Source organism: Oncorhynchus gorbuscha, linkage group LG19 (genome assembly GCF_021184085.1).
Source record: "Oncorhynchus gorbuscha isolate QuinsamMale2020 ecotype Even-year linkage group LG19, OgorEven_v1.0, whole genome shotgun sequence".
Classification (NCBI taxonomy): domain Eukaryota; kingdom Metazoa; phylum Chordata; class Actinopteri; order Salmoniformes; family Salmonidae; genus Oncorhynchus; species Oncorhynchus gorbuscha.
The window spans coordinates 73795144-73816455 of NC_060191.1; the positions used below are offsets into that span (position 1 = coordinate 73795144).

The window sequence follows — 21312 nt, forward strand, 5'->3', positions numbered from 1 at the left end:
ATATAGCCTACAGTAACATATAGACTACAGTAACACAAACTACATATAGCCTACAGTAACATATAGCCTACAGTAACATATAGCCTACAGTAACATATAGCCTACAGTAACATATAGCCTACAGTAACACAAACTACATATAGCCTACAGTAACACAAACTACATATAGCCTACAGTAACATATAGCCTACAGTAACATATAGCCTACAGTAACACAAACTACATATAGCCTACAGTAACATATAGCCTACAGTAACATATAGCCTACAGTAACATAAACTACATATAGCCTACAGTAACATATAGCCTACAGTAACACAAACTAGTGAAAAATTGTATTGTTATTTGAAATAAAATAATCTTATTCTGTTTAACATAACACAAACCAATTTTTTTGTTTGTTGCAATAACATGTATGAAATGTGTTCATGACACTGTTAGAATGTTGTAGTCAGAATGACAGCTCATTAGCTTAAAGGGGGGCGGGTCCCTGGAAACCTAGCAGCAAAGGGGGCGGGTCCCTGGAAACCTTTTTTTAAAGGGGGCGGGTCCCTGGAAACCTAGCAGCTTAAGGGGGTTCGGGTCCCTGGAAACCTAGCATGTTAAAGGCAGGGTCCCTGGAAGCCTAGCAGCTTAATGGGGGCGGGTCCCTGGAAGCCTAGCAGCTTAATGGGGGCGGGTCCCTGGAAGCCTAGCAGCTTAATGGGGGCGGGTCCCTGGAAGCCTAGCAGTTTAATGGGGGCGGGTCCCTGGAAGCCTAGCAGCTTAATGGGGGCGGGTCCCTGGAAGCCTAGCAGCTTAATGGGGGCGGGTCCCTGGAAGCCTAGCAGCTTAATGGGGGCGGGTCCCTGGAAGCCTAGCAGCTTAATGGGGGCGGGTCCCTGGAAGCCTAGCAGCTTAATGGGGGCGGGTCCCTGGAAGCCTAGCAGCGGGTTAATGGGGGCGGGTCCCTGGAAGCCTAGCAGCTTAATGGGGGCGGGTCCCTGGAAGCCTAGCAGCTTAATGGGGGGGGTCCCTGGAAGTAGCAGCTTAATGGGGGCGGGTCCCTGGAAGCCTAGCAGCTTAATGGGGGCGGGTCCCTGGAAGCCTAGCAGCTTAATGGGGGCGGGTCCCTGGAAGCCTAGCAGCTTAATGGGGGCGGGTCCCTGGAAGCCTAGCAGCTTAAAGGGGGCGGGTCCCTGGAAGCCTAGCAGCTTAAGGGGGCGGGTCCCTGGAAGCCTAGCAGCTTAATGGGGGCGGGTCCCTGGAAGCCTAGCAGCTTAATGGGGGCGGGTCCCTGGAAAGCAGGGGGCGGGTCCCTGGAAGCCTAGCAGCTTAAAGGGGGCGGGTCCCTGGAAGCCTAGCAGCTTAAAGGGGGCGGGTCCCTGGAAGCCTAGCAGCTTAATGGGGGCGGGTCCCTGGAAGCCTAGCAGCTTAATAGCAGGGGGCGGGTCCCTGGAAGCCTAGCAGCTTAATGGGGGCGGGTCCCTGGAAGCCTAGCAGCTTAATGGGGGCGGGTCCCTGGAAGCCTAGCAGCTTAAAGGGGGCGGGTCCCTGGAAGCCTAGCAGCTTAATGGGGGCGGGTCCCTGGAAGCCTAGCAGCTTAAGGGGGCGGGTCCCTGGAAGCCTAGCAGCTTAAAGGGGGCGGGTCCCTGGAAGCCTGGCAGCTTAAAGGGGGCGGGTCCCTGGAAGCCTAGCAGCTTAAGGGGGCGGGTCCCTGGAAGCCTAGCAGCTTAATGGGGGCGGGTCCCTGGAAGCCTAGCAGCTTAATGGGGGCGGGTCCCTGGAAGCCTAGCAGCTTAATGGGGGCGGGTCCCTGGAAGCCTAGCAGCTTAATGGGGGCGGGTCCCTGGAAGCCTAGCAGCTTAATGGGGGCGGGTCCCTGGAAGCCTAGCAGCTTAATGGGGGCGGGTCCCTGGAAGCCTAGCAGCTTAATGGGGGCGGGTCCCTGGAAGCCTAGCAGCTTAATGGGGGCGGGTCCCTGGAAGCCTAGCAGCTTAATGGGGGGCGGGTCCCTGGAAGCCTAGCAGCTTAATGGGGGGCGGGTCCCTGGAAGCCTAGCAGCTTAATGGGGGGCGGGTCCCTGGAAGCCTAGCAGCTTAATGGGGGGCGGGTCCCTGGAAGCCTAGCAGTTCTAATTCCTCCAAATCAACTTGAAGGCAGGAAGGAAGGATGCATTACTGTAGTGTTTAAACAAGTTCTTCTACTGTGTATCCGCTGGTACAGTGGGTATCCTAAGTGGGGTTTTTTCACATTATGTTTTGTTACAAAATGGGATTAAAATGCATATAATATATTTTTTTTTATCTACACCAAATACATAATGTCAAAAATGAAAAAATGGGTGCTTGTTTGAGATCCGAGGGATTGTGCCTGCTCAGTTCCCTCCTATACTCCATGTTCACTCATGACTGCGTGGCCAAGCACGACTCCAACACCACCATTACGTTTTCTGACGACACAACAGTGGTAGGCCTGAGCACCGACAACGATGAGACTTTTTGGCAGGAGGTCAGAGACCTGGCAGTGTGGCGTCAGGACAACCTCTACCTCAACGTGAACAAGACAAAGGAGCTGATCATGGACTCCAGGAAAAAGGGTATGCTTGACATCGGCAAGCACTGGGGAGTTTTTCAGGATACAGATCGTCAGAATGGAGCTAAGGACTGGCAACATCCTAGAGGGAAAAACTGTTTGTCTGCTTTACACCAGATACTGGGAGATGAATTCACCTTTTCAGCAGGACAATAACCTACTACACAAGGAGAAATCTACACTGATGTTACTAACCAAAGAAGAGAGTGAATTTCCCTGAGTGGCCAAGTTACAATTTTTGACTTCAAGAATGGCTGTCTAGCCATGATCCCCAACATCTTGGCAGAGCTTGAAGAATGTTGACAAGAATAAAGGGCAAATTAATGTACAATCCAGGTGTGGAAAGCTCTTAGAGCCAGACCTAATAAGACTCACAGCTGTAATCGCTCTTAGAGCCAGACTTAATAAGACTCACAGCTGTAATCGCTCTTAGAGCCAGACCTAATAAGACTCACAGCTGTAATCGCTCTTAGAGCCAGACCTAATAAGACTCACAGCTGTAATCGCTCTTAGAGCCAGACCTAATAAGACTCACAGCTGTAATCGCTCTTAGAGCCAGACCTAATAAGACTCACAGCTGTATTCGCTCTTAGAGCCAGACCTAATAAGACTCACAGCTGTAATCGCTCTTAGAGCCAGACCTAATAAGACTCACAGCTGTAATCGCTGCCAAATGTGATTCTAACATGTATTGCCTCTGTGGTGAATCCTTATCTAAACCAGGTATAGTAGTGTTTTATTGTTTATCTTTTTTAAATGATTTTTCTTTACTTTGACATTTTACACATTTTCTCTTTTTTTTGTTTTATATATATTGTTGACAAAAAAAAAAGATCCATTTGAATCCCACTTTAACACAATAAAATGTGTAGATATCCAAGTGGGGGGGGTTGAATACTTTATGATGGGGACTGTAGGTGTTTTCTGAGAGTCTGTAGTTGGGGAATCGTCACGTTCCACCGGAGATCAGACCGCAGCCGCTCCAGACGAAGGGCAAAGACTCTCTGCTTGTTGACGTGAGCCTGCGTTTCCTCTCTCTAAACATGGCACATCTCGTCTGTCTGTCTGTGGAAGGGAAGACCTTGGTGATTTCCTCTCTCTAAACATGGCACATCTCGTCTGTCTGTCTGTGGAGGAGAAGACCTTGGTGATTTCCTCTCTCTAAACATGGCACATCTCGTCTGTCTGTCTGTGGAGGACCTTGGTGATTTCCTCTCTCTAAACATGGCACATCTCGTCTATCTGTCTGTGGAGGAGAAGACCTTGGTGATTTCCTCTCTCTAAACATGGCACATCTCGTCTGTCTGTCTGTGGAGGGGAAGACCTTGGTGATTTCCTCTCTCTAAACATGGCACATCTCGTCTGTCTGTCTGTGGAGGGGAAGATCTTGGTGATTTCCTCTCTCTTTTCCCTCCATCGTATCAGTTGTTGTTAGCGGGTAGACTTATCTGTATGGTGCAGAGGCACAGTATGGAAACGGTAATAAGGACTTCTCTAATATGGAGCCTGTAGCGTGAAGGCCTACCAGAACCTGTGTGTGTGTGTGTGGGGGGGGGTGGTGGTGCTCTTTTCAATGATGTTAATGTGCGTCCGCATCACAGATAACGTGTGGTTTTCGGTGCTCCTGTGCTGTGCATTCAGTACTGTTTCATAAGGTGTGCGTTGTGACTGGTGTCACTGTGCGTCACCATGCGTGGGTGTCTTTGTTATTTTACATTCTCTGCTCAAGCTTGTAGAGCGGCATCAGTCAGTGGTCAGAGCAGGTGAATGATGCCTTGTTGAGCAGCGTCAGCAGGTGAATGATGCCTTGTTGAGCAGCGTCAGCAGGTGAGTGATGCCTTGTTGAGCAGCGTCAGCAGGTGAGTGATGCCTTGTTGAGCAGCGTCAGCAGGTGAATGATGCCTTGTTGAGCAGCGTCAGCAGGTGAATGATGCCTTGTTGAGCAGCGTCAGCAGGTGAATGATGCCTTGTTGAGCAGCGTCAGCAGGTGAATGATGCCTTGTTGAGCAGCGTCAGCAGGTGAATGATGCCTTTTTGAGCAGCGTCAGCAGGTGAATGATGCCTTGTTGAGCAGCGTCAGCAGGTGAATGATGCCTTGTTGAGCAGCGTCAGCAGGTGAGTGATGCCTTGTTGAGCAGCGTCAGAGCTATGGTTGTAAAAGGAGGAAACTTTCCGGTAAATTACCATAAATATTCCATGGGAAGTTAAGCCTGGGAATTTTGTTTTAAATTCATTTAAAAAAAAGTTAGCTTATAGCTGAACCTTTTTTTGTGGGATACACTTAAGGTAATTCTAGGTCTTGTGGCATATTTTGGTTAAACTATCCCCAATTCAATAGAATTGCAACCCTCTGCGTGCACAGTGCACTCTTCCATCACATGTACAGCTGATTCTCAAGCTCTTGCACACTAATGAGATGCTGTTGAGCCCACACTACTACACTGTCTGAGCCAAGGACTACATGCCTTCTGGTAAGATTTGGTTACAATACTGGGTGGGGTGAATATATTTTATATGACATACATTATTTTTTTTGTTAACTTGTAAATAGTAGCCGACAGCAAATTGTGTTTTAAATAATTTCTAACTTGTTAACAATTTCTGCTAGTTAGTTTTTGCTACCGTTTGGGTTTTAGCTTTCTTGAACCTTGTTAACTGAGGAGTGTTATTTCACCTGTTTCCATACATGTTTCATTTTTAAACATTTATCTTACAAAGGAGTTGTTTAATCTAACTGCTTAACTATTTATCTGTACATGGAATTGTATTTGTTTTTTTACAACAACAAAAAATATAGTTTGCAGGAAGATGCCACGGGCACTATCTGATGTGTGGAGACATTTCACTGCTGCTAATGTAGATGGGAAATCTGTGTACATGTGCAAATACTGTGCCAAATCATATGGGAAGAATGCAACAAAGATGCAGAATCATCTGGCCAAGTGCATAAAGTTCCCTCCACGCTCACAACAAGCAACCTCTGACAAAAGTCCCTCGACTGAAGGAAACAGGAAACAGAAACAGTAATTATGAGTGACACTGAACATGTATATCCCTAACACCCAAGGTTTCATTCAATTAAGATGCTTCAAGAAACCATAGCAAACCTGGCAACCCTACAGTACAATCCCTACTACTTATATTTGAGGTGAAAATGATTTACATTTACATTTAGCAGACGCTCTTATCCAGAGCGACTTACAAATTGTATTCTGACATTATTCTTCTTTCTGGAAACATTCCAGAAAGAGACAGTGAAATATCAATTTTCCTGGAGAAAACACAATAACACTTAGTATTCATTACACTACATGACTCAGAAACTCAAACTCAAATGTGAAACTATAAACCAAACCTAACGATAATTCCACTGTACCTCAAATCATTAATCATAAGTTTTAATCAAATCAATGTATATGTATGATACAATGTTTAATTAAGTTAAATCAACTCCTAAAAAAACATTTAATCAGCAACTTAATAATTTCAATCTGTTGATATAAATGTAGTAAAAACCAATCCTGATTTTTTTCAAACAAATCTAAAATCCTTCAAAAGTCGGTGCTGTCTCATCATCGTAAAAATACAAATAAACTTATTATTTTCCCCCACTGCTATCCCCAAAGGTCAATACTGTTCAGCACGTCCATTAATGATCTTCCTTTAGTCTGCACAGGGTCTGAAATTCCAATGTATGCAGATGATACAGTGATAAATTCATGCAAATAGCAAACTACACAAGAACTCACTACTATAGCACATCCATAATTAAAATCTATGATACTCCCCCACTCAACATACTAGTTTAGTCTTTGGCCTTCAAGCATTCATACCCATTCAGTCTTCTGTCAACAGGTTGGCGTACTATTCAATTCATCAACCCTCTTTAATGACCTGAAATTGTTCCATATAATGGAAACATACCATAACGTTAGACTACATGAAACTTCCTGCTCAAATTAACTGGTGTTACTTAAACAATCAAACCAAGAATCAATAACCATCAGAAGCTATCCTTACGATGTTTTATGATTCAGACATCCAGTCTCCCAATTCTCATAGCCTAATACAGTAAATATAAACGCCACAAATCTATGATGATGAATCAGACACCTTATTGATAGCAACAGCACATGGTCAGTGAGAAGAATAAGAGCACTACATTGATGCTGCCCAACAACACCTGTTGGGATGGTGTTGTCGTCATGTTTGACAGTCTCCTGGAGGGGAAGGAGTCTCTCCAAGAAATGGCCATATCACAGTCTGCCGATATCGACAGCCCCATCAATAGTATCCTCCTGTTAAGCAGCCTGAAACTCCTGAAACCTATAGCAGTAGCCATTGCACGGATTTAGGGAGACAATTGCCATCCTGTCTGATGTTCAGACTCTGCTGCAGATGTAAGTGAAATCCATACTGCCCTGCCCACTTCACTGCTTGTTGCTCCAATCAGAGGACTCTGCAGTTCTGAAATACTTCAAAAAGTGTGAAGACTTCTGTCTGAAGCCCATACACGCCACAGCGTACATGTTGGACCCCAAGTAAGCTGGCAAGAGCATCCTGTCTAGTGCAGAGATGAACAAGGCCTATGGTGTGATTACTACCGTGTCTCACCACCTTGGCCTGGATGAGGGCAAAGTTCTTGGCAGTCTGGTGAAGTACACTTCCAAGCAAGGGCTTTGGGATGGAGATGCAATATGGCAGTCGTGCCAACATATCTCATCAGCCACCTGGTGGAAGGGACTTTGTGGATATGAGTCTCTTTCCCCTGTTGCCTTCATCATCCTCCATCAGCCGCCTCAAAGCGCAACTGGTCATTGTTTGGGAACACACACACCAAAGCACGCAACTGGCTGACTAATACAAGGGTTGAAAAATTGGTGGCCGTCCGGGCAAATTTGAGGCTTTTTGAGCCTGACAATTAGCCATCCTCAACAAGGTTGGGAAGTGACAGTGAAGATGAGGCCTCAGAGTCTGACGTTCAAGAGGTGGACATTGAGGAGGTCCAGGGAGAAGATATGGACGCCTGAGAGGAAAACAACCAAAGCTTTAGTTTCTAGACTATCATTTTACAGATGTATGTTGAAAATGTTTTTGGGAGATGCGATGGATCATTCAATATTCCCTTTCTGTTGTTGTTCAGTGAAATCATCCCATGTGAAGAATCAACTCATTTCATTAAAGTTCAATTCGTAACTAAATTGTAAAAAAAAAAATTATACTGGAAAAGATTAAAATCCTTTGCAATTATGTCTCCTTATGATAATATAAAATGTTTCTGTCTCCATATGATATGGTAAATATATCCAATGCAAAAAGAAAATCTACATTTGAAATGGTATTAATATTAATTTGCACAAATTCCCGTTAATTCCCGTAAATTCCCACGGAACGTTTCCACCTGCGACTTTCTTTAGTTTATTCTTTATTTTGATTAGTTTATTCGCTGTCAGTCAGCAGCTCCACACAAACACAATTTTCTGGGTGTGCGCCAGCTCATGTTTTTGAATCTACTATTATCTCTCGCTGACAGCACCCCAACATATCAACTCCCTAGCCAACATGGGAACTGAACCGAATTCAAACGATGCCTTTTTGAATACAGCCAACAGCAACGAGACAGTATTTTAGTAACGGAGTCTCTATTTGATCGGACAGAAGGCTCTTGGGAATTCTTAAAAAAAAAACATTTTTCCCAAGAAAACTAGAACACACCTGCAACATCGTGACTTTTTAAGTGAGTATGTTTCGAAACGGAGTTATCCAACGCGGACTGCGTTGGCAAAAAGAGCCTTCACTTTTGCACTGAAGAGTTTTGTGAACGATGGTGTGTTATTCTTAATTAAATGTTCATTGGACCTGATGATTCTGATCATCGAACAACTTAAAAATGGATATTATCGAGATCGCAACCTCAGTTGAAAATTGATATTATCGAGATCGCAACCTCAGTTGAAAATGGATATTATCGAGATCGCAACCTCAGTTGAAAATGGATATTATCGAGATCGCAACTTCAGTTGAAAATTGACAGCAAGCTGTACGAGAGGAGTTTAATGAGCCTGTCAAACTGGATGATCTCATTAAGTTACGCTGACCTTCAGACTAAGATTACGACCGACCTGAAGGAGAGGAAAATCAAGAAGTATAAACGTGATACAGAAGAGAACAACAACTGATTTTAATAACGGTGATATTTGAAAGTTGTTGGTACTTTCTGAGTTGGATGATCAATGTTTGAAAACGTCAGGTAGGTTTTCTGCAACACTTGTACGAATTAATTTCTAGCTCTTTGATATGATTATCAGTTTTTCGTACTGCAGCTTCTATCCACAACTTTCAGTGTTCGCTAACTAGTGGCTAGCTTGCAAACGTTAGCTAGCTACCTACGGTACTGCCCTAGTATCCAAATATATTTACAGGTTACCCTTGTCTGGCGAGGTTCTGAGCACAAGAAACCACAAAACCCGGATGAGACAAACCGATGACGGACGCAGAGAGTTTCTCTGTCAGACCAACTATCCACAGACGGCGCTAACTCTGGCTCCTCTACCAATGGTGAGCGTTTTTTTTTCTACAACGGAGGGCGGGGACAAAAGAAAGAGTGGTGAGGAGAAATCCACCCCGCGACACCGACCAATTGAGACCCAGGACCCACAATCCAACAGGAACTTAATGTCTTCAATGTATCAAGACGGACCCTGCTCACCTCCAGTAAGTAAATAAGCGTACCCGTTGCGTACACGAATGACTTTGACGTCCAGATTGATCTATTCAAGTTTTTTTCCCCCCTGTAATCTGAGTTCTTCGATAAGAGTTCATCTTCACATGACTCCAGCAACTGGTCATCCTCAGTGAGATGTATACACAGGTCTACCACACCAATCAATGGACGTACCTGTCCTACCGCGAGTCAATGGACGTACCTGTCCTACCGTGAGTCAATGGACGTACCTGTCCTACCGTGAGTCAATGGACGTACCTGTCCTACCGTGAGTCAATGGACGTACCTGTCCTACCGTGAGTCAATGGACGTACCTGTCCTACCGTGAGTCAATGGACGTACCTGTCCTACCGTGAGTCAATGGACGTACCTGTCCTACCATGAGTCAAGGAGGAGCTGGAGACATTAACACAGCTGAGGTACCTGAGAACTGTTGAGAGGACCACATTTTAGGAGCAAAAAAAGAAGTTCATTTGTACTTCCTCCCCCAAACGCAACGCGTCCATAGAAACTTTCTGTAGAATTGTTGAAAATGATGTAGGTGACCTACTGAAAGACAACCTGAGTAGAGACGAGAGAATGGCTCTTAAGGACTTAAAGTCAGATCCTTCGATTATTATTTTAAAAAATGTGACAGGGGAGGAGGAATTTGTATACAAAACAAATGTGACTGTCAATGAATGTTGCCGACAACTATCTAAAGGTGACTTCAATCATTGAACTGAATTGTGACTCTAGAATTCCAGCATAATATATATAATAATATCTCATCCACAGTGGAATGATGTTTGGAATCAGGACAAATCACTAAACAATAACTTTCTATACAGTCACTAAAGTACACAAACAAGTGTCTCCTCCCTCCCAGGTAGACCCATTGTATCCTCCTCCTCCTCCTCCCAGGTAGACCCGTTGTCTCCTCCTCCTCCCAGGGAGACCCATTGTCTCCTCCTCCCAGGTAGACCCATTGTCTCCTCCTCCTCCCAGGTAGACCCATTGTCTCCTCCTCCTCCCAGGTAGACCCATTGTCTCCTCCTCCTCCCAGGTAGACCCATTGTCTCCTCCTCCTCCCAGGTAGACCCATTGTCTCCTCCTCCTCCCAGGTAGACCCATTGTCTCCTCCTCCCCCAGGTAGACCCATTGTCTCCTCCTCCTCCTCCTCCCAGGTAGACCCATTGTCTCCTCCTCCCTCCCAGGTAGACCCATTGTCCTCCTCCTCCCAGGTAGACCCATTGTCTCCTCCTCCTCCCAGGTAGACCCATTGTCTCCTCCTCCTCCCAGGTAGACCCATTGTCTCCTCCTCCTCCCAGGTAGACCCATTGTCTCCTCCTCCTCCCAGGTAGACCCATTGTCTCCTCCTCCTCCCAGGTAGACCCATTGTCTCCTCCTCCTCCCAGGTAGACCCATTGTCTCCTCCTCCTCCCAGGTAGACCCATTGTCTCCTCCTCCTCCCAGGTAGACCCATTGTCTCCTCCTCCCAGGTAGACCCATTGTCTCCTCCTCCCAGGTAGACCCATTGTCTCCTCCTCCCAGGTAGACCCATTGTCTCCTCCTCCTCCCAGGTAGACCCATTGTCTCCTCCTCCTCCCAGGTAGACTCATTGTCTCCTCCTCCTCCCAGGTAGACCCATTGTCTCCTCCTCCTCCCAGGTAGACCCATTGTCTCCTCCTCCCAGGTAGACCCATTGTCTCCTCCTCCTCCCAGGCAGACCCATTGTCTCCTCCTCCTCCCAGGTAGACCCATTGTCTCCTCCTCCTCCCAGGTAGACCCATTGTCTCCTCCTCCTCCCAGGTAGACCCATTGTCTCCTCCTCCTCCCAGGTAGACCCATTGTCTCCTCCTCCTCCCAGGTAGACCATTGTCTCCTCCTCCTCCCAGGTAGACCCATTGTCTCCTCCTCCTCCCAGGTAGACCCATTGTCTCCTCCTCCTCCCAGGTAGACCCATTGTCCTCCTCCTCCTCCCAGGTAGACCCATTGTCTCCTCCTCCTCCTCCCAGGTAGACCCATTGTCTCCTCCTCCTCCTCCCAGGTAGACCCATTGTCTCCTCCTCCCCCAGGTAGACCCATTGTCTCCTCCTCCCAGGTAGACCCATTGTCTCCTCCTCCCAGGCAGACCCATTGTCTCCTCCTCCCAGGCAGACCCATTGTCTCCTCCTCCCAGGCAGACCCATTGTCTCCTCCTCCCAGGTAGACCCATTGTCTCCTCCTCCCAGGCAGACCCATTGTCTCCTCCTCCCTCCCAGGCAGACCCATTGTCTCCTCCTCCCTCCCAGGTAGACCCATTGTCTCCTCCTCCCTCCCAGGTAGACCCATTGTCTCCTCCCAGGTAGACCCATTGTCTCCTCTCCTCCTCCCAGGTAGACCCATTGTCTCCTCCTCCCAGGTAGACCCATTGTCTCCTCCTCCCAGGTAGACCCATTGTCTCCTCCTCCCAGGTAGACCCATTGTCTCCTCCTCCCCCCAGGTAGACCCATTGTCTCCTCCTCCTCCCAGGTAGACCCATTGTCTCCTCCTCCTCCCAGGTAGACCCATTGTCTCCTCCCTCCCTCCCTCCCTCCCAGGTAGACCCATTGTCTCCTCCTCCCCCCAGGCAGACCCATTGTAGCAGCAATCGACTCTGTGACATCTAACATTTGTGGATTGCCACATTGAACCGATGGTTGAGAATCTCCCATCTTACGTCAAAGACACTAATCACATGATCTCATTGATAGAGGGCTTAGGAATGATACCAGAGGGCTCCCTGCTGACCACTTTTGATGTGGAGAGCTTGTACACTAACATCCCACACACTGGAGGCTTGTAGGCGCTGCAGGACTTACTACAGCATAATAATATAATAATATATGCCATTTAGCAGAGGCTTTTATCCAAAGCGACTTACAGTCATGTGTGCATACATTCTACGTATGGGTGGTCCCGGGGATCAAACCCACTACCCTGGCGTTACAAGCGCCATGCTCTACCAACTGAGCTACAGAAGGACCAGTGAGACACAGCAGAGAGACTCTACCCTTGTTCCATCCAATGATCGCATCTTACAACTCACTGAACTGGTATTATCCCATAACTCCTTTAGTCTTTGAGTCCGACTTTCTCCTGTTTCTTTCGGGGTGTAGCCATGGTCCCCCCCCCCCCCTACTATGCAAACCAGTATGTGGGACAATTTTGAGGAAGCACTCCTTTACAAAACAGAGACACACCCCTTACTTTAAAAAAATCCTCCTGTGGAAGAGATACATAGATGATGTCTTTGCTCTGGGAAGGAAGTCAGCAGGAACTAAAAACTCAAACTAAAACGAGAATTCTGAATATCTCAAATTCACCATGTATCCCAGGGAGATGAAGAGGTAGCAGGCAGCCAGGTAGACGATAGGCAGCTCGGGGTAGGAGAAGCGGTCGCGGTCAATCAGGAACGTGACCACCGTAGTTAAGGTCGAGACGAAGCAGAGGACCGACCACAGGCCGATCCAGAGGGAGGTGAAGGCGTGTTCGTCCGGGGTGAAGCTGATGAGAGAAAAATACATTACCTGGACTGATGGATCATCAAAGAGATTGATGCAGTACACACAGACTTATACACAAGGTCCGCAGTACCTTTACATGAAGGATAGTATGCGTCCCCTTCCCCTCAGGAATGGTCTACCATATAGCCAGTTATGCAGGGTTAAAATCATCTGTGGCCCAAAAAAAAAAATGACAGAGCAATTCACAATGAGAGGCTACAAGGACTAAGGTCTTAGTGCTGCAATGATGAAAATATCTCAGAAACCAAGAGAGGAAAAACTAAAAACTCAACTAAAGAAGAAAAAACAACGCAACTGTCTTTTGCACTAATAAATACACCACCAAGGGTTCGGAGAAAATGAAAGCAATTCTGAAAAAGCACTGGCATATTCTGCAATCAGACCCAAAAAAATACTGCACACCTTTTCAAGGAACTCCCACTGGTGGTCTACAAGCGTGGTCGCAATATCGGAGATAGTTTGATGAGATCTGACCTGCCCACTCAGACACTCTTGGAGATCGTTTGGTGAGATCTGACCTGCCCCCTGAGCCCACTCAGACACTTGACACCCATTCCAAATGGAAACTACAAATGTGGCTCATGCGCACATTGCAAATAGCACTATTAAATACATCTTTCTTCAGACACCCACATACAGGTGGAAAAATCCCTGTTAGGGGCATCATCTCATGCAAGACCAAGGGAGTAATCTATCTCATCACCTGTTCATGTGGAAATGTCTACGTAGGACAACACGAAAAGACAATTAAAACAACACAGAGCTGAACACCGCAGCTCAATCAGGTGTAACAGCACTGACTATTCAGTAGCAGCTCACTTTGTTGAAGCTAATCATCCCGTCTCCTCCCTCAAATACACAGGCATTGAGCATGTTGCTCTACCAAGGAGAGAAGGAAACATCCAGATCCTACTACTACTACATAGGGAGGCTTACTGGATTTCCTCTCTAAAAACATTGACCCCTGGTCTGGTCTGGATATTGACTTTGATCTCAGACCCTTCTTATGTATGGTCCTTCTGTAGCTCAGTTGGTAGAGCATGGCGCTTGTAACGCCAGGGTAGTGGGTTCGATCCCCGGGACCACCCATACATAGAATGTATGCACACATGACTGTAAGTCGCTTTGGATAAAAGCGTCTGCTAAATGGCATATATTATATATATTATTATTATTATTATGAACAAATCTATCGTTTATGAACACGTCTTAAATTGATATGTTCTTGATACAGCTTATTAGCGTAAACCTAATATGTTCCCCTTGTTGATGATGCTCATTAGACATTAAGATTGAACCAAAAGATTCAATTAAATACGAAACCATTTAAATATGTGAAATTAAATTTAATTGAACAATAATTAATTTTGGAAGTAAGAGTGCAGGTTATTATTGGGAGCCCCTGGAGTCTAGTAAGGATGTAGAGTTGAAGTCGGAAGTTTACATACACCTTAGCCAAATGCATTTAAACTCAGTTTTTCCACAAATCCTGACATTTATTCCCAGTAAAAAATCCTTGTTTTAGGTCAGTTAGGATCACCACTTTATTTTAAGAATGTGACATGTCAGAATAATAGAGTGATTTATTTCAGCTTTATTTCTTTCATCACATTCCCAGTGGGTCAGATATTTACATACACTCAATTAGTATTTGGTAGCATTGCCTTTAAATGGCTTAAATTGGGTCAAACATTTAAGGTAGCCTTCCACAAGCCTCCCACAATAAGTTGGGTGAATTTTGGCCCATTCCTCCTGACAGAGCTGGTGTAACTGAGTCAGGTTTGTAGGCCTCCTTGCTCGCACACGCTTTTACAGTTCTACCCACAAATGTTCTATGGGATTGAGGTCAGGGCTTTGTGATGGCCACTCCAATACATTAACTCTGTTGTCCTTAAGCCATTCTGCCACAACTTTGGAAGTATGCTTGAGGGCATTGTCCATTTGGAAGACTCATTTGCGACCAAGCTTGAACTTTCTGACTGATGTCGATTCAATATATCCACAAAATGTTCTTTCCTCATGATGCCATCTATTTTGTGAAGTGCACCAGTCCCTCCTGCACCAAAGCACCCCCACAACATGATGCTGCCACCCCCGTGCTTCACGGTTGGGATGGTGTTCTCCGGCTTGCAAGCCTCCGCCTTTTTCCACCAAACATAATGATGGTCATTATGGCCAAACCATTCTATTTTTGTTTCATCAGACCAGAGGACGTTTCTCCAAAAAGTACAATCTTTGTCCCCATGTGCATTTGCAAACCGTAGTCTGGCTTTTTTTTATGGGGGTTTTGGAGCAGTGGCTTCTTCCTTGCTGAGGACTCGTTTTACTGTGGATATAGATACTTTTGTACCTGTTTCCTCCAGCATCTTCACAAGGTCCTTTGCTGTTGTTTCTGGGATTGATTTGCAATTTTCTCATCAAAGTGCATTCATCTCTAGGAGGCAGAAAGCGTCTCCTTCCTGAGCGGTATGACGGCTGCGTGGTCCCATGGTTTTTATACTTACGTACTATTGTTTGTACAGATGAATGTTGTACCTTCAGGCATTTTGGAAATTGCTCCCAAAGATACATTTTATTTTTCTCTTAGCTTTCATTTGACACAATTTTATGTGCTCCTATAAACTTCACATGCTGGTACTCATGGGTCGTTTTTCCATGGCAATTACCCAGTGTGATGTGGTGGAAGCTCTGCGTGCCGTTGTTGTGTCACACCGCCCACTCTGTAAAACAGTTTAACTGCTCCGGGGCCAAATTAGAGACCAAAAGGTTAGACGTCTTGTTCCTGGCTGGGATCGTCTCTCTCAGCCCAAGAAACAAACTGAAGACGACAATAATTGAAAAATAGAACAAAATAGTGGGGGGGTAATAGTTTTCCCTCTGAAGTATATAATATAATCTTAGGGTCTTGTTGTTTTATGTGTCACCGGGGAACTCCTATATGCTTATGCCTTTTTAAACCGAGTGCTGAATACTGGAGCTACTACCTTTTTTTTTTTTTTTTTGGGCTGTCTCTTGTCTCGCTCTTTTGTTTTCACTTGATGTGGCATTCCTCATTCCTGAGATCCTCATTCCTGAGATCCTCATTCCTGAGATCCTCATTCCTGAGATCCTCATCCTCATTCCTGAGATCCTCATTCCTGAGATCCTCATTCCTGAGATCCTCATTCCTGAGATCCTCATTCCTGAGATCCTCATTCCTGAGATCCTCATTCCTGAGATCCTCATTCCTGAGATCCTCATCCCTGAGATCCTCATTCCTGAGATCCTCATCCCTGAGATCCTCATTCCTGAGATCCTCATCCTCATTCCTGAGATCCTCATTCCTGAGATCCTCATTCCTGAGATCCTCATTCCTGAGATCCTCATTCCTGAGATCCTGAGATCCTCATTCCTGAGATCCTCATCCCTGAGATCCTGAGATCCTCATCCCTGAGATCCTCATTCCTGAGATCCTCATCCTCATTCCTGAGATCCTCATTCCTGAGATCCTCATTCCTGAGATCCTCATTCCTGAGATCCTCATCCTGAGATCTGAGATTCATTCCTGAGATCCTCATTCCTGAGATCCTGAGATCCTCATTCCTGAGATCCTCATTCCTGAGATCCTCATTCCTGAGATCCTCATCCCTGAGATCCTGAGATCCTCATCCCTGAGATCCTCATCCCTGAGATCCTCATTCCTGAGATCCTCATTCCTGAGATCCTCATTCCTGAGATCCTCATTCCTGAGATCCTCATCCCTGAGATCCTCATTCCTGAGATCCTCATCCCTGAGATCCTCATCCTCATTCCTGAGTGGCGCTGCGGTCTAAAGCATCTCAGTGACATTCACCAGGTCGTTGCTGTAAATCTGAATGTGTTCTCAGTTACCTGGTAAAATAAGGGTACAATTTTTTGAAAAATTGTGTCACTATAGACCCTGGTTCGATCCCGGGCTGTATCACAACCAGCCGTGATCGTGAATACATAGGGACATTGGCCCAGTGTTGCCTGGGTTACGGGAGGGTTTGGCCTGGGTTAGGGCCGTCGTTGTAAATAAGAACTTGTTCTCAACTGACTTGCCTAGTTAAATAAATACATTCCTCTGAGGTTGTCGACTGAGGGCCTTGATTGTGTCTGAAACTGTTTTTGTTGTTTGTTTTTTTTGGACAATTTCACAGTGTCGGCCTTAGCCTTGTTTTCTTTACACCGTAGTTGTACTGTGAGCCTTGTTTTTATTACAGAATAGTGGTTTTGGCATGAGATGCATATCCTTGTTAGACAAAGGAAATGTGATCTTTACCGGGTTTTCAAAAGTTCAAAAGTGGAGATTCTCTTCTGTAGCCTCTGAAGGGATTTCTCATTTATGTTGAGGGTAATTCCTACATTGGATACAATGGGTCTTCTTTTTTTCCCCAAAACTCTTTATATATTGAACTAATATGATGATACAAAATAAGGTGTACAGCTCTGGTGAATAGTTTTGACTGTGCTCTGTGGAGATGGGTCAGTACAGTATAATGCTGACTCTAAGGATGTTTTTCAGTTCTGAACAGCCTTTCTTTTTTTTGGACCATATATGAACTGATCCATTGAACCCTTTTTGGTTCTAGCCCGAATAGCATCATTTCTTCCAGCAGTGTACAAATTATTTAGGATTCCTCGATTTGGAGCAAGATCTGTTTTTAAAGTTGCCATGTTCTACTGTTCCGAGGGCTAACTCTATTCACTCACTGGATTCTATTCTAGAATAATACATTTTGTTCTGTTCTGTCCTTCCCCAGGCCTGATGGAGCTGGGCACTCGCCGAGCGCTGACCACTGAGGAACACCCGCCACACTCTGCCCCCCACTGCCAACCTTGAAGTGAGGGACCCTCTGCTTCTCCCCCCCCTATCCCCTTCCCTTCTCCCCTCCTCATCCTCTACTCCAACATTACCTCCTCTGATACACCTCCATCCTCACCCCTCCGTGGTCCTGAGATGGTGATGATGGGGAAGCTGAAGCAGAACCTGCTGGTGGCCTGTCTGGTCATCAGCTCAGTCACAGTCTTCTACTTGGGTCGTCACGCCATGGAGTGTCACCACCGCATCGAGGAGCGCAGCAGCCAGCTTGGGGACCAAGGGGTTCTGGGGGGCCTTCAGGGGCCGGGAGGGGTCCTCCTGGGCGGCTCGTTGGGCTCCTCCATCCTGCGGGGCTCTGGTCCCGGGGCCCATAACCTCTCCGCTCCATTCGTCTACAACAAGGACATGCCCCTAGTGTTCATTGGAGGGGTTCCCAGGAGTGGGACCACGTTGATGAGAGCCATGCTGGACGCTCACCCAGAGGTTCGTTGTGGAGAGGAGACCAGGGTTATTCCACGTATCCTGGCCATGAAACAGATGTGGTCGCGGTCGGGGAGGGAGAAGATGCGTCTGGACGAGGCTGGGGTGACGGACGAGGTCCTGGACGCCGCCATGCAGGCCTTCCTCCTAGAGGTCATCGTGAAGCACGGCGAACCCGCCAACTTCCTCTGTAACAAGGACCCCTTCGCTCTGAAGTCCCTCTCCTATCTGGCTAAGATTTTCCCGCACGCCAAGTTCGTGCTAATGATCCGGGACGGACGCGCCTCGGTCCATTCGATGATCTCGCGTAAGGTGACGATCGCTGGCTTTGACCTGGGCAGCTACAGAGACTGCCTGACCAAGTGGAACAGGGCCATAGAGACCATGTACACTCAGTGCCTGGATGCCTCAGACAAGTGCCTGCCGGTGCATTATGAACAGCTGGTGCTCCATCCAGAGAAGTGGATGAGGACGCTGCTCAAATTCCTGGACATTCCCTGGAACGAGGCGGTGCTTCACCATGAGGAACTCATAGGGAAAGCAGGTGGTGTTTCCCTCTCCAAGTAAGTAGTGGTGTTGGGAGTGTGTGTGTTTTATGTACCATGAGCCTGCATGTTGCTGAACTTCAGGTATGCCTGTCTCCCTCCCTGTTCATTTCTGTAAGTGTCTAAAGGGAGTAAACTTGAAACTCAATTAGCTTGTAAATCAGGGGTCAGTGACCTTGTAGTCAATTAAGGGTGAAACAAGGCTTTGTGACGGTCGATAACAAAAACCAGACAACTTGAAGTAACAAAAAGCCACACACACTCTGTAATGCTTCCCGTCATTTAGTGGAGAGAGGAAGTTTGGGCAGCCAGAGTCTTCGAGTTTTTTTTTACAAAACTAGGACAAAGGGCTGAAAATGAGGACGCAGCCAGGCAGAACCTCCATGCATCAACTCACTGAGCTATCTGGGTCACAGTGGCTCTCCCACCCCTCATTCCCAGTGAAGCTCAGCAAGCCATTTAGGTTCTGGTTCTAGAACACAGGCCTCTGTTCTTAGCTTCTGGTTCTGGAACACAGGCCTCTGTTCTTAGCTTCTGGTTTTAGAACACAGGCCTCTGTCGTTAGCTTCTGGTTTTAGAACACAGGCCTCTGTTCTTAGCTTCTGGTTCTGGAACACAGGCCTCTGTTCTTAGCTTCTGGTTTTAGAACACAGGCCTCTGTCGTTAGCTTCTGCTTCTAGAACACAGGCCTCTGTTGTTAGCTTCTGCTTCTAGAACACAGGCCTCTGTCGTTAGCTTCTGCTTCTAGAACACAGGCCTCTGTCGTTAGCTTCTGGTTCTAGAACACAGACCTCTTGTTAGCTTCTGGTTCTAGAACACAGGCCTCTTGTTAGCTTCTGGTTCTAGAACACAGGCCTCTTGTTAGCTTCTGCTTCTGGAACACAGGCCTCTGTTGTTAGCTTCTGCTTCTAGAACACAGGCCTCTGTTGTTAGCTTCTGCTTCTAGAACACAGGCCTCTGTTGTTAGCTTCTGCTTCTAGAACACAGGCCTCTGTTGTTAGCTTCTGCTTCTGAAAGCTGTCTGTTCTGTTCTGCTTTCACAACAAGCTGCTGATAAGAGTCAACAGGAATGTATTAGTTATGGCGCCAAATAACAAGCAGTTATCCCTGGGGTTGTTTCCTGTTTACAAGATACTGTCTCCTCATTCACTATGTTGCTTATCTAGGAAAATGGCTCAATGCCGTGGTTGAATTGTAGGCTGCATCCCATATGACAGGGAGCCATTTGACACACACTCCTAGCACAGAGCACAATGGTGAGCAAGCACACACTCCTAGCACAGCAGTATGGTGAGCAAGCACACACTCCTAGCACAGCGTTATGGTGAGCAAGCACACACCCCTAGCACAGCGTTATGGTGAGCAAGCACCATTCATCACCAGTGGTGAACTGATCAGGCTCTGGTTAACACATTCCCTTCCTGGTGCAGTGAGACAAGTCAGGACTGGTCCACGTCTCTCGCTGTTCCAATTCATCCCAAAGGTGTTTTTGTGTGAACCTCGCTTTGTGCGTGGGGGCATTGTCATGCTGAAACAGGAAAGGGCCTTCTACAAACCAAAACTGTTGCCACAAAGTTGGAAGCACAGATTCGTCTAGAATGTCCTTGTATGCTGTAGCCTTAAGATTTCCCTTCACTGTAATTAAGAGGCCTTGCCCGAACCATGAAAGCAACTCCAGACCATTATTCCTCCCCCACCAAACTTTACAGTTGGTACTATGCATTGGGGCAGGTAACGTTCTTCTGAGCTTTACACCACTCCAGCCGACACTTGGCATTGAACATGGTGATCTTAGGCTTGTGTGATTCATGCTCGGCCATGGAAACCCATTTCATGAAGCTCCCGACGAACAGTTCTTGTACTGACGTTGCTTCCAGAGGTAGTTTGGAACTCGGTAGTGAGTGTTGCAACCGAGGACAGACTGTGTTGACATCCTATGCGCTTCAGCACTTGGCGGTCCCGTTCTGTGAGCTTGTGTGGCCTACCACTTCACGGCTGAGACATTGTTGCTTCTAGAAGTTTCCACTTCACAATAACAGCACTCACAGTTGACCGGGGAAGCTCTAGCAGGGCAGGTAACCCCCCCCCTCCACCACCACTCTACACTAGACAAGTAACCCCCCCCCCCTCCACCACCACTCTACACTAGACGGGTAACCCCCCTCCACCACCACTCTACACTAGACGGGTAACCCCCCCCCCCACCACCACTCTACACTAGACGGGTACCCCCCCCCCCCCCCCCCACCACCACCACTCTACACTAGACGGGTAACCCCCCTCCACCACCACCACTCTACACTAGACGGGTAACCCCCCCCCCCCCCCCCCCCACCACCACCACTCTACACTAGACGGGTAACCCCCCCCACCACCACCACTCTACACTAGACGGGTAACCCCCCCCCTCCACCACTCTACACTAGACGGGTAACCCCCCCACCACCACCACTCTACACTAGACGGGTAACCCCCCTCCACCACCACCACTCTACACTAGACGGGTAACCCCCCCCCCACCACCACCACTCTACACTAGACGGGTAACCCCCCCCTCCACCACCACCACTCTACACTAGACGGGTAACCCCCCCCCCCACCACCACCACTCTACACTAGACGGGTAACCCCCCCCTCCAC

The 21312-nt window shown here is 47.0% G+C and overlaps 1 protein-coding gene across 7 annotated transcripts in view; it reads left to right on the forward strand.

The window, feature by feature from the left end:
• LOC124005041 (protein-tyrosine sulfotransferase 1) overlaps positions 1–21312 on the forward strand; it is a 137309-nt gene that overhangs the window by 13602 nt on the left and 102395 nt on the right. For all 7 annotated transcript variants that reach the window (XR_006833555.1, XR_006833554.1, XR_006833553.1 and 4 more), the window contains exon 2: positions 17589–18690. Coding sequence is in view for 4 of the 7 variants with exons in the window: in XM_046313901.1 (XP_046169857.1) it covers positions 17786–18690 (905 nt within the window). In the remaining 3 variants the exon portion in view is untranslated. The remainder of the gene's footprint in view (positions 1–17588; positions 18691–21312) is intronic.